At 40.7% G+C, this 12,944-nt stretch overlaps 1 protein-coding gene across 2 annotated transcripts in view; it reads left to right on the forward strand.

Annotated features, from left to right (window-relative positions):
- Positions 1 to 874: 874 nt before the first annotated feature.
- The window catches only part of Nemf (nuclear export mediator factor), a 53,165-nt gene continuing 41,095 nt past the window's right edge, over positions 875 to 12,944 (forward strand). The window contains exons 1-7 of one of the 2 annotated variants that reach the window (XM_057782111.1): positions 875 to 997; positions 1,632 to 1,700; positions 1,843 to 1,945; positions 4,412 to 4,537; positions 6,799 to 6,947; positions 8,749 to 8,816; positions 12,115 to 12,201. In XM_057782111.1, the coding sequence (XP_057638094.1) occupies positions 939 to 997; positions 1,632 to 1,700; positions 1,843 to 1,945; positions 4,412 to 4,537; positions 6,799 to 6,947; positions 8,749 to 8,816; positions 12,115 to 12,201 (661 nt within the window). In that variant the 5' untranslated portion in view covers positions 875 to 938. The remainder of the gene's footprint in view (positions 998 to 1,631; positions 1,701 to 1,842; positions 1,946 to 4,411; positions 4,538 to 6,798; positions 6,948 to 8,748; positions 8,817 to 12,114; positions 12,202 to 12,944) is intronic. The other variant, XM_057782112.1, reaches the window with a different exon arrangement.

Consider the following 12,944-nt stretch of genomic DNA (forward strand, 5'->3'; position numbering starts at 1 on the left):
GGTAATTTCAGTTGAGGCAAAAGAAGAGAGAATTCTAAGGCAGCCTGGGCTACATAGCAAGAGCCCATCTCAAAAACAACCACACACACCCTTCCACTGTCCAAAACTAATAATTTTTATAGATTTTTGTTCTTAGTTTTAACTTTATTACTAATACTAGAACTTTTAAAAAAAGAAAAAAATAGACTAGCTTATATTTGAACCCGGAATAATTCATGAATCGCAGAATCAAAAGTTCAGAGAAGGCTGGGATGTGGGCAAGGAGTAATTATTCTCGTTCTCCCACGGGAACTCTCGCTTTATTTTTATCTGACATCTTAGCGAAATTCTTGAATATCTGAGGTGCCAGGAATTTATGAAACCCAGGCTGTATGGCACCCACCACATTCAAAGTGAATGAGACTCTAACAGTACGCTTCAGAAGCCTACTTCGGATCCAGCCAACCAAATAGGAGCCCCTCTCTAGGGCTCTTCTGGATGCGGACACGCCAACCGTTCGGTTTTCTCTGGGCTCAAATTCGCGTTCGGAAAGCGCCCTTGCTCTTCCACCGGGAGCGCCAGCGTCCTCCTGGGGAAATTCTCGTCAACTCGCTTCAAAATGTCACTGATCACCAGGGCCGCTGTGGTGGCCGACATGTATCCAGCCCCAAACGCAAGGAGACAAGGAGGCGGTACTAATCCTATTGGTGTCCAAGGAAGGGACGCAGATTCGAGAAGGTAGTTGGCCCTATTTCGAGTTGTTTTGATATAGTGAGAAAAAACCGGAGGGGACCCTGATTTCACAAAATGTTTCAGTTACAGGACGCGCTCTCGCTTCAAGAAATATTGGGTCGTCCGGGATGCCGTAGCGACGAGCTGAGCGCGCGTGCGCAGGAGCCAAGCGGCCGGGCGTCGGGTCAGCAGCTGAGACGACTGCAGTAGCGACGCGTCCACTAGCCATGAAGAGCCGCTTCAGCACCGTTGATCTCCGCGCGGTGCTCGCCGAGCTGAATGCGAGGTATGGTGGTGCGGGTGAGCAGGCTCTCGCCAGGAGGCCGAGCAGCGGGCGGCCGCGAACCGGGCCCGGGATCCCCACGCTCGTCCCGGTGCCCCGGGGATTGGTGGGGCCTGGAGGCCGACCTCGGAGCCGGTGCCCTCGGGGTGCCCCCGGGGACGCGTGCCCGCGTGCGGTCGTTCCCGGGCGCTGGTCCGTCGGCTTCCTGCCGGGGCGGCCTGAGTCCCCAAGCGAAGGTTTGGCTTCTCCGGAGCTCCCATCCTTCAATCCCAAGGAGAGGGAGCAGTGCCATTCGGTTGTGGTTTGCAGACCGGGACCTGGATTCTGAACTTGGCTCTTCCTCAGCTGTGGGAGCTCTGGCGTATTTTCGTGGGGCCCGGCCATTCCCGCCCCTCGTAATAAATCAGTTAGATTCAGTTTTACTGTGTTTCCTCCAAAGCCCTGGGCCGGTTCAATTGAAGGAAGCTGTCTGGTGTTTCTGTTGCTTAAATGGCTATGTTAATTGGGGGAGGGGGTAACCTTAATGGGCGGTCCTGATACCCAGTTGAAGAGTTCCCGGTCCTCGACCTTAAGTGATGGAAAGTTTTGATTCAAACAAGAGCATGATTTTGTTACATGTTTCTTTTTATCTTTACAGCTTGCTAGGAATGAGAGTAAACAACGTTTATGATGTGGATAACAAGACATATCTTATTCGGCTTCAAAAGTAAGAATGTTTTATAGGCTTATTTTTGGTAAATAGATATGACATTGTTGTTGTTTTTTAACCTGCGTTTTAGGTTTTTTTTTTCCCCAGAAAGTGAACTTTGGCAAATCTCTAAAGAAAAATTTGGTTTTCTCTTGAACAGACCTGATTTTAAAGCTACATTGTTACTTGAATCTGGTATACGTATTCACACAACAGAATTCGAGTGGCCTAAGAACATGATGCCATCTAGTTTTGCCATGAAGGTAAATTTTAAGTTTGAAGCTAATTTTTAAAACTACGTCATTCATTCATTCATTTCATTACATTAATGTGGGAGTGTGTGTGTGTAGGTGGAACCAACAGACAGGCACAAGTTGGGGCTCTCAAGTGAATGTCAGGACAACCTGTGGGGAGTCAGTTCTCCCGCTATAAGATGAGGGGTAGGGGCAACGATCCAACTCAGATCCTCAGACTTGGTGTATGTACCTTAACGTGCTGGTATAGTTACTCTTTCTCTGTCCTGCCTACCAAATAACTGCACAGAGACTTCGTACTATGAAAGCTTGGCCGATAGCTTAGGCTTGTTCCTAACTAGCTCTTTTTTTTTTGACAGTTTTTTTTAATTTATTTCTTTATTAAAGATTTCTGCCTCCTCCCCGCCACCACCTCCCATTTCCCTTCCCCTCCCCCAACCAAGTCCCCCTCCCTCCTCAGCAATCAGGGTTCCCTGCCCTGTGGGAAGTCCAAGGACCCACCTCCATCCAGGTCTAGTAAGGTGAGCATCCAAACTGCCTAGGCTCCCACAAAGCCAGTACGTGCAGTAGGATCAAAAACCCATTGCCATTGTTCTTGAGTTCTCAGTAGTCCTCTGTCGACCACCTTGGCGAGTTACTCTGTCTAGGGTCTGTAATCCACCTGGCTGGTCAGTTATTCCAGGGTCACGGAGAGGTACCACCTGAAAGACATGGGCTGATGAGAGGAAGGAGGCTAGGCAGATTTGTCAAAGCCTCCGTTTATTAGAGTCATGGTTGCAGCTTATACAGCCCCTGGATGAGGAGCTTGGGGGGCTGGGGCATGGGATCTTGCCACGTGGTCCACGCCGGTCACGTAGTCCAAGAGGTTACGATCGGTCAGGTCACGATTCCTCTGCCAGGAGTTCACAAGTTGACACACCTAGTTCTCTAGATAGAGTGTGAGGCGGGTTCCGCTAACAGATAGCTCTCTATTAACAGACAATTTGGGTGTGGGATAGGCTTTGTCAATAAAACAATTCTCAATACAATTGGGAAGTGGAGCCCTCTGCAAACTTCGCAGGGCAATGATCCCTATAGTAATTTTGGGGGGGACATGGCTCCTGACAGTCCTCATTGTCCTCTATGTTCAGCGAGTCCGGTTTTATCCCATGCTTTTTCAGACCCAGGCCAGCTGGCCTTGGTGAGTTCCCGATAGAACATCCCCATTGTCTCAGTGTGTGGGTGCACCCCTCGCGGTCCTGAGTTCCTTGCTCGTGCTCTCTCTCCTTCTGCTCCTGACTTGGACCTTGAGATTTCAGTCCGCCTAACTAGCTCTTATAACTTAAATTAACCCATATTTTTATTAAATCTGTGTTCTACTACATGGCTTTTACCTCTGTACCATTTTATGCGATCCAGTCATTTGACATCTGCCTGGCTTCTACATCTTCCTTCCCAGCATTCTCTCTGCCCTGAAAATCCTGCCTAGTTTTTGGCTGTTTAGTTTTTATTTAAACCAATCACAGTGACATATCTTCACACAGTGTCAAAGGAATATTCCACAACATTTTGACCTGGAACTTTACTCCTTTTTATTGTTGTTGTCCAGGCAGGGTTTCTTTGTGTAAACCAGATGGTCTCAAACTCAGAGAGCCACCTGCCTCGCCTCCCTTACCTCCCGAGTGCTGGAACCAAACGCATGTGGCTCCATTCCCAGCTTGGAATTTGTTATCTAGACCAGACTGACCTCAAATTTGGGATACTCTTTCTTCCTGTGCTAGGATTACAGGAGTTTGCCATCATGTGTCACTCTAACAGAATGCTCGGGTTTGGTAGTCTGAGCTACTGAGTGACATTTGCCTCAAAAAAGAGAAAGCAATAGCAAACTCTTAGCACTCTTATGAGTTAAGTTTATTTGTCTATTTAAATAATAAGTTGTGGTTTTTTTGTTTTTTTGTTTTTTTTTTTTTTTTTTTTTTGCAGTAGAGCAGAAGGTATTTTAAATAAATAAGGAGCTCCTGGTGTATGAAATAAGCAGGGCAGTGCCCAGTACATGGTAAATCAATGGTTTCCCTGGTTCTCATCATTATTCTAAAACATAGAATACAATACAACTGTTTCAGTTAGAAGTTATTAGAATAAAGGCTTAGGGATTTTCCCACCCACTGGGGACTGCCAGGATGACTCAGTGGACAAAAACTACAAGGCTAATGACCTGAGTTTGATTCCTGGAGTACAGAGAGAACCTATTCATGCAAGTTATTTACAGACCTTCATATGCACACTGTGGCATGCATATGTTACCACTCATACCCCAAATAAATACGTAAAAAAATTTCTTCTGATTATCATTTGTCAGCTTTTGTTTTATGACCATACTGTTTTATTTACCACTTAAATATTCTTGATGACATAGCAATTTTCATAAACTAGTACCAAGTGGTTAAGAATTTACTTTTATTGCATAAGTGCTTTTTTTCTTCTGTTTCTTGCTAGTGTCGAAAACATTTGAAGAGTCGGAGATTAGTCAGTGCAAAACAACTTGGTGTGGATAGAATCGTGGATTTCCAATTTGGAAGTGACGAAGCCGCTTATCATTTAATCATTGAGCTCTATGATAGGGTAAGTTAAATTGAGAGGAGCAAAGGAATAGAATAATACGCCCTATTTGTTTTTCACTTTCATTCGGTGGTATGTTTAAGGTGCTCATCCTGTTCAACACTATTGTTTTAATTTGATGATGTTAAGCGTTATTTTAATTCTACATTTTTGCTAATACTTTTCTATCTCTTTTTTTTAGTTTTTTTCAAGACTGGGTTTCTTTGTGTAGCTCTGACTGTCTTAGAACTCACTCTGTAGACCTGACTGGCTTCAAACTCAAAGAAAACCCAGTTAGTGATGACTTTGGGGTGAATACTAAGAATTTATATATGAGAGTGTGCATTTGGACTTTTGTTTAGTCATTGTGGTATCTGTAAGAGGTAGTTGTTGATAATTAAGAATATATTTAAATAAATATATTTAAATATTTGAATCTATTTAAATAAATTTAAAAATGCTCTTTCCTTCTGTGTACCAGAATTTGACCTTCTAGCTTTCCTGTCTGAAATTTTGAGGATTGATGCATTTAGGGTTGATTAGACTGTCTGTAAAGAGGATTACTGTAATTCAAGATCAACTTAAGAAACTGAAAAATACAAATTTACAATAAATTTGGACCAGTGAGATGGCTCAGCAGCTAAAAGTGCTTGCCATGAAGCCTGAAGACCTGAGTTCATTCCCTGGAACCCATATAAAAGTGGAAGGAGAGAACCAACTCCACAAACCTTTACACATACACTGTGACACATTCATATGCTACTTCCACCACTACGCACACAATACACACACACATACATACATGCATACGTACATATATATGTGTATATGCGTACATACACACAGAATAATAAAATTTAAAACCTTTTTTTTTTTCCTAGTTTAGTAGGAACAGCTCTGAGAAAAGTAACGTAAGATCAGAAAACAGCATAGCAGGGGAGGGATTATTTAACTAGTGCTTTAAATTTTGTAAAAAAAAAAAAAAAAAAGGATTTTCATTAGCAGGGCAGTGATGGCACACGCCTTTAATCCCAGCACTCAAGAGGCAGAGGCAGGAGAATCTCTGTGAGTTGGAGGCCAGCCTGCTCTACAGAGTGAGTTTCAGAACAGTGAGGGCTATAAAGAGAAACCATGTCTTTAAAAAAAAAAAAAAAAAAAAAAAGACCCTTTGCCTAGTTGCTGCAGAGGTCAAAAGAAGGCACCAAATTTCTTGGAGCTGGAGTTACAAATGGTTGTTAGCCACCATGTGGGTATTGGGAATTGAACCCTAGTCCTCTGAAAGACTAACAAGTTCTCTTAAACTGCTGAGCCATTTCTCTAGCCCCCTAATTTTTTTAAATGGATCTTCTAAAAAGATATTTTTTTCATTTTTAATTGTGTGTATTTGGACATGTGCAAATACATGCATGCATTTGAATGTAAATGCTCACAGAGGGAAAAAATCCTCAGATTCCCTTGGAACTGAAGTAAGAGGCCGTGGTAAGTTGCCTGCCATGGGTTCTGGAAACTGAACTCAGGTCCTATGCAATAGCAGTGTGTACTCTTAAGCACTGAGCAATTTCCCCAGCTTGCTTTCAATTTATTTGTTTATTTATTTTCAAAAAGAGTGCTCCCTATGTATCCTAGGCTGGCCTGGAATCTGGAATCTTCCTCAACCTTCTGAGTGTTGAGATTATAGTTTTGCCCCACCACTGCTGGCTACACTGTTGTCATTTTTCAGACATACTACACTATTTCATAATTCCATGCATTTGCATTTCATGTTTTCTTCACCGGAATATTTTGAAACTTGGAACTTTTGTTGTTGATTTGTGAGACAGACTCACATACTTGAGTCTGAACTCAAATTGCTCTATAGGCAGGAGTTACTTTGCATTCATTGATCTACCAATTTCTAAGTGCTGGGATTATAGGCGTGTGCCATCATGCCTAGCTTTGGCACACTTATTAAAGGCACTCAACTGTTAGGTTTTCATAATGAAAACTTCAGTTAACTTGTGCAGTACCCAGACAAAGAACATAAAGTTGCTCTAGGTTGTGCAGTACCCAGACAAAGAACATAAAGTTGCTCTAGGTTAGCTCTAGGTTGCTTCCATCTTGGCGCTCTTAGAATTTATTTCACAACCTATTGGATCAGTGCAAGGAGCCCTTCTTAGATGTGCCTACTGCTTTCTGTTTTGCGGCTTCATTTCTGTAACTATACATGGGTCTTCTGAGACATCTGTTTTTAAGATGTTTCAAGACTGTTTTGGAAAAACATTAAATCATATTTTACTCTATTGCAGGGGAACATTGTTCTCACAGATTATGAGTACCTAATTTTAAATATTCTAAGGTTTCGAACTGACGAAGCAGATGATGTTAAGTTTGCTGTTCGTGAACGCTATCCCATTGATCATGCTAGAGCTGCTGAACCTTTGTTGACTTTAGAAAGGTAAGCGTTTATATAATCATATATTGTACTAAAAAGTAAGCTAGATGATGTTTCAGAATTAGAAAAATTCAATTAGCCGGGCGGTGGTGGCGCACGCCTTTAATCCCAGCACTTGGGAGGCAGAGGCAGGCGGATCTCTGTGAGTTTGAGACCAGCCTGGTCTACAAGAGCTAGTTCCAGGACAGGCTCCAAAACCACAGAGAAACCCTGTCTCGAAAAACCAAAAAAAAAAAAAACTTACAAAAGAAAAATTCAATTAAAAATGTTTAGTTGTATAACTAACACTGGACTGTATAAACATTTATATAAGCAATTAATTTTATTTGTGGATAGCAAATATCTCCCTCTACCCATTCTCTTCCCTCCCTCTCGCTCTTTCTTTTTAAGGCAAGGTCTTATTGTGCAGCTCTGGCTGGCTTAGAGCTCTGTATGTAAACCAGGCTGGCCTTGAACTCACAAAGATCCCCCTGCTTTGCCTCCAGATGGCTGGGATTAAGGCATACGCCCCCATGCCCAGCCCTCAAGTGTATGTCTTTTTATACTACAGTTTGAGTTACTTAATGCTTCTGATTTCTTGGCAAAGTGAGCTGCTGACTTCACTGCTCTGTGAAAAGACAGATACACTAGGCAGACAGAATACAGCATGGGGTAGACATTCTGGTTTATTTAGGAAAAAACGAAAGGACAAGGTAATGATTAATTAATTATATAACATCTCTAACTATCAGACTTTGCTACCTAGTAGTCTACTTGGTGGTCTTCGAAGCTCAACATTCCTCAGAATTCAGGGTTTGCTGAACTGTATGTAAGCTGCTCCACCTTTATCGTTTCAGTAGAGTCAAGAGGGTGCATTTATTTATAACAGGTTCTCTAGTTTGGGGGCTGCATCAAAACAAACAGAATCCTTAAGAGTTCTTAGTAAATCTTTTTTTGTTGTTGTTTTTGTTTTGTTTGTTTATTTTTGGTTTTTCAAGACAGGGTTTCTCTGTAGCTTGGAGCCTGTATTGGAACTTGCTCTGTAGGCCAGGCTGGCATTGAACTCACAGAGATCCACCTGTCTCTGCCCGAGTGCTGGGAGTGTGCACCACCACAGCCCGGCTAGAGTTCTTAGCAAATCTTTAATTAGGTCTTACTATTGCAGATGTTCAGATATGGTATGTAGATTTACAAACAACATGTAACTTTTACATAGAAATGCATTTTTCATGTTACAGTGATGGTAGACAATTCATGACTTTGTTGAAAAGTACTGATTTCTTATAGGAAACCTGGATTTAAGTCTCATGTTACCATTCAAGAACCTTCTAATTGTTGATAAATTATGAGCATGTGGTGTATGTGTGTGTTGATACTGGGTCTGTGTAGCCTAGTCTGGCCTTGAACTCAGGGTGTTCCATCTATCTCCGACTCAAATTTGTAAGCATATATATCACCACACCCAGCTCTAGCTTTAAAAAAAAATTCTTTCAAAATGTGTGTGTCTATGTGTATCTGTGCCACAGAGCCTAGAAGAGGGCATTAGATCCCCTGGAGCTGGAATTAAGATGGTTGTGGTCTACCAGTTGTCTGGGTACTGAACTCTGGTCCTCTGCAAGAGCAAGTGTTCTTAACCTCTGAGCCATCTCTAGTCCCATGGATAAATTACTTTCTGAACGAGTTTTTCGTATTTACAAGAACAATTTCTGTTACATTTCAGACTCTTGTAAAGATTAAATAAGTTGATATAAAGGTAATATGAATGTGAATGATGCTATAAGGTTTATTAAATATAAGATAAAAAGTCTGCCGATTTTGTCCACAGATTAACTGAAGTAATAACTGGTGCTCCTAAAGGTGAGCTGCTGAAGAGAGTTCTTAATCCATTACTTCGTGAGTACACTCCTGCATTTTATGTAAGATGTTTGTGTATAACACTTTCATGAATATATTTAAAAAAATTTTCCCCTTTCAAAAAATTGAAGAGGGAGAGGAGAGGGAGAGGAAGTGGGGGATGGGGGAGTGGGAGGAGGTGGAAAATTTTAATAATAATAATAATAAAAATAAAAATAAAAAATTGAAGAGGGACTGGAAAGATACTTAAGTTGAGGTCACAGCACCATTCCCAATGGTTCACAGCCCTTATGACTCCAGCTCCAGGATCTGACGCCCTCTGCTGGCTCTCATGGGTATCATGAGGCATACATTTACACACGTGAACATATAAATAAAAAGAAAGCATTATGATTATTTTTTGAGCAAGAAGTTAAAAGGGATCTTCTAGTCATTTAGTCTAGAAGATTGAGTGTGTGTGTGCGCGCGCTTGTGTGTGTTTTTAGGAATTTGTCCCATATAGGGTCTTATCTCCTCTGAGAATAAAGCTACTTTTTCTGTTTTAATCTGAATGCTTTTGAATAATTAGATCTTTTAAAAAATAATTTATGTGTATGGGTATTTCAACTGCATGTGTGTCTGCTAAGATTTTTTTATATACTTTATGTATATGGGTGCTTTGTCCACAAACAAGAAAAAGGCATCAGATTCCCACTATAAATGGTTGTGAGCCACCATGTACGTGCTGGGAATTGAACTTAAGCTCTCTGAAAGTGTGCTCTTGACCACTGAGCCATCTCTCCAGCCCCAGTTAATTCTATTTTGTTACACTAGCTGTGATCTCTAGTACAATGCTGAATAGCTATGGTAAAAACGAATAAATAGCCTTATCTTTTACCTCATCTGAGAGAGAATATATTTAGTGTTTTATTAGTAAGTATGGTATACTATAGGTTTTTTTTTAATTGATATTCATTGACAGATGGAAATGGTTCCTTTGTTGAGTGTTTTTGTTTGTCTATTTTTTATTTTATTTTATTTTATTTTTTTTAAGACAGGATATCACTGTAGCTTTGGAGCCTGTCCTGGAACTCCCGCTGTAGACCAGGCTGGCCTCAAACTCACAGAGATCCATGTGTGTCTGCCTCCTGAGTGCTGGGATTAAAGGTGTGCACCACCACCGCCTGGCTTATCGAGTGTTTTTTTAAATAGGAATTGGTGGTGGGCTTTTCTGCATCTCCATAATATATGGTTCTGTGAATATGACTGTGTTCTGGGAATATGCTTTATCTTATTGGCCAATTGTTTGTTTTAATTTACCCCCCCCCAAGTTGTTTGATATTGATCAAAACTTCCATCTTACACCAAGCTATATCCTGGGCTCTCTCTTTTTTTAATTTTATGCCTCAGTGTTTTGCGTGTGTGTGAATGTGTGTGCGTGATGCTTATGGAGTCAGAAAAGAGCACCGAATCCCTTGGAAGTGGACTTACAGATGGTTGTAAACTACCCTGTGGGTTCTGGGAGCTGTACCTAGGTTCTCCTCAAGAGCAGTAAGGGCTGTCTTAACCACTGAGCCATCTCTGTTTAGCCTCCCACACATCCGCTTTTAAATTTTTGACGTGTCTCTACTGTGTAGCACAGGCTGATTCTAACTTGGGATCTTGCTGTTTCAGCCTTTTGGGATAGCAAGCATGTTTCAACATGCCCAACATTTTTTAAAATCTAGTATCTAATAAAAATTGTATGTATTATTAGAGTAATAAGATTTTAGTATACATGTACAACATTTTTACTTACCTTTAAATATTTGTCATTTCTCTGGAGTAAAAACTTTCTAAATACTTTCTTTTTTTTTTTTTTTCTTTTTCCTTTTTTTCGAGACAGGGTTTCTCTGTGGTTTTGGAGCCTGTCCTGGAACTAGCTCTTGTAGACCAGGCTGGTCTCGAACTCACAGAGATCCGCCTGCCTCTGCCTCCCGAGTGCTGGGATTAAAGGCGTGCGCCACCACCGCCCGGCCTTTTTTTTGTTTTGTTTTGTTTTGTTTTGTTTGTTTTTCGAGACAGGGTTTCTCTGTGGTTTTTTGGAGCCTGTCCTGGAACTAGTTCTGTAGACCAGGCTGGTCTCGAACTCACAGAGATCCGCCTGCCTCTGCCTCCCGAGTGCTGGGATTAAAGGCGTGCGCCACCACCGCCCAGCTCTAAATACTTTCTGCTAGCTTTTTCAAATGTACAATACATTAGTGTTATATTTAGTCACCCTACTGTGCGGTAATATACCAGAACTTTATATTCTAACGCAGTACCCACTGATCAACTTTTCTCTAACCTGTGATGCCTAGTCCCTTGATAACCACTCTAGGTTTCTGAGGTTTACTTTTTTAGATTTTATATACTGTGAAATCATGTAGTTCTTGTGTTTCTATGCCTAGCTTATTTCACTTAACATAATAATGTACAGTTTCATTCTTACTGCAAATGACAACTTGACAGGATTTCATTCTTTTTAATAGACAAATAGCATTCCATTCAATGTGTGTTTATAAGTACACACACACACACACATATATATATATTTGTATTTGAGACAGTCTCTCTAGTGCTGGTTGTCTTATGTAACTCATTTTATAGGGTGATACTTCATTATTGTTTTGGTGTGCATTTTGTGGAAAATCAGTGATCTTGTACAACTTTATTTTATTTTATGTGTGGGTATGTGAATATATGTGCCATTGCCTGTAGAGCTCAGAGGCGTCAGATCCTCCTGGAACAGTTAAGTTCAGTTGTGAGTTGCCTGATGTGGGTGCTGGGAATCATACTTGGGCCTTAACTGCTGAACTATTTCTCCAACCTGTGTAGAACATGTTTTTCATAACTTTTGGACATTTGTGTATCTTTTGAAAAGTGTCTAAGTATTGCACACTTGCTAATTGGAACACTTTAGTCAATTTTTAGAAACAATTCAACCTTGAATTGCAGTGATAAATCTCTCCTGGTCATAGTTTATAATTTTCCTTATGATTTCTTTGTGGTATTCAGGATCAAGCCTAGGGTTTTTTTGTTTGTTTTGTGTGCTCAGCAAGTACTTTGCCGCTGAACTACATTTCTAGTTAATCTTATATATGTGTTTCTTAATGCTGTTAAATACCTGTAACATGCACCAATTCTCTGCTTATTGTAATTTCAGACTCCTTTTTATTACTTCAGGTCTTTCTTAATTCTCAAACCATTTGAAAAGAACTAAAATTACTTTCACTGGCTGTTTATATTGAGTAGGTTATTCATACTGAGCTATAAATTTATAGTGTTTTAAATGTGAAGTTTTATAGGAAAGTAGTAACAATACTCTTTGCTTTTATAGCCTATGGACCAGCTCTCATTGAACACTGTCTTATAGAAAATGGGTTCGCTGGTAATATCAAAGTGGATGAAAAATTTGAAAGCAAAGGTATGTCTGTATGGTTCAGATTTTGTTCAGATTTAATTTGTTTCCTTTTTCCTTTGGTCCTTTTTCTTTGAAGTTTCATTGTGCTGGAAACTGAACCTAAAACCCCATAAGTGCTAGAAAAATGTACTGATAAACACTTTGTTTATTTTCTTTATTTGATTTGATTTTTTTGGAAATGTTTCTCTTACCTTGTAGCGCAGGGTCATCTTGCATTCTGAGTCTTCCTGCCCCAGCCTCTTGGATGCTGAGGTTACATGTGTGTGCTAACATACCTAGTCATCCTTCCCTCTTCTATTCTTTCCTTTTGAACATGTATGAGTGTTTTGCTTCCTTGTGTATCTGTTTGTTGCATGCTTGCCTGGTGCCCTGGAAGGCCAGAAGAAGGTGTTAGATCTCCTGGGACTGGCGTTACAACCCATGTGAGCCAACATGTTGGGTGCTGGGGATTGAACTTGTGTCCTCTGGAAGAATAGCCAGTGCTCTTAACTGCTGAGCCATCTCTCTAGCCTTTGGCCCTTGGTTTTTTGGGGTTTTGTTTTTTTCTAGAAATAATTTAACAGTCTGGACTACATAGTGAGTCCGTCTTAAAAAAACAGCAACAAAACAAAAAACAAACAGTGAACAAAAATTTGACCAGAGTATCCTGCACATACGGGTTTTCCTCCATTCTTCCTTCATTGTGAACATTTATCCCTGTTAATAAGCACTTTGGTCTTTATACCTTTGGACTTTCTAACACTTTT

This window comes from Chionomys nivalis, chromosome 10, assembly GCF_950005125.1.
Source record: "Chionomys nivalis chromosome 10, mChiNiv1.1, whole genome shotgun sequence".
Lineage (NCBI taxonomy): Eukaryota > Metazoa > Chordata > Mammalia > Rodentia > Cricetidae > Chionomys > Chionomys nivalis.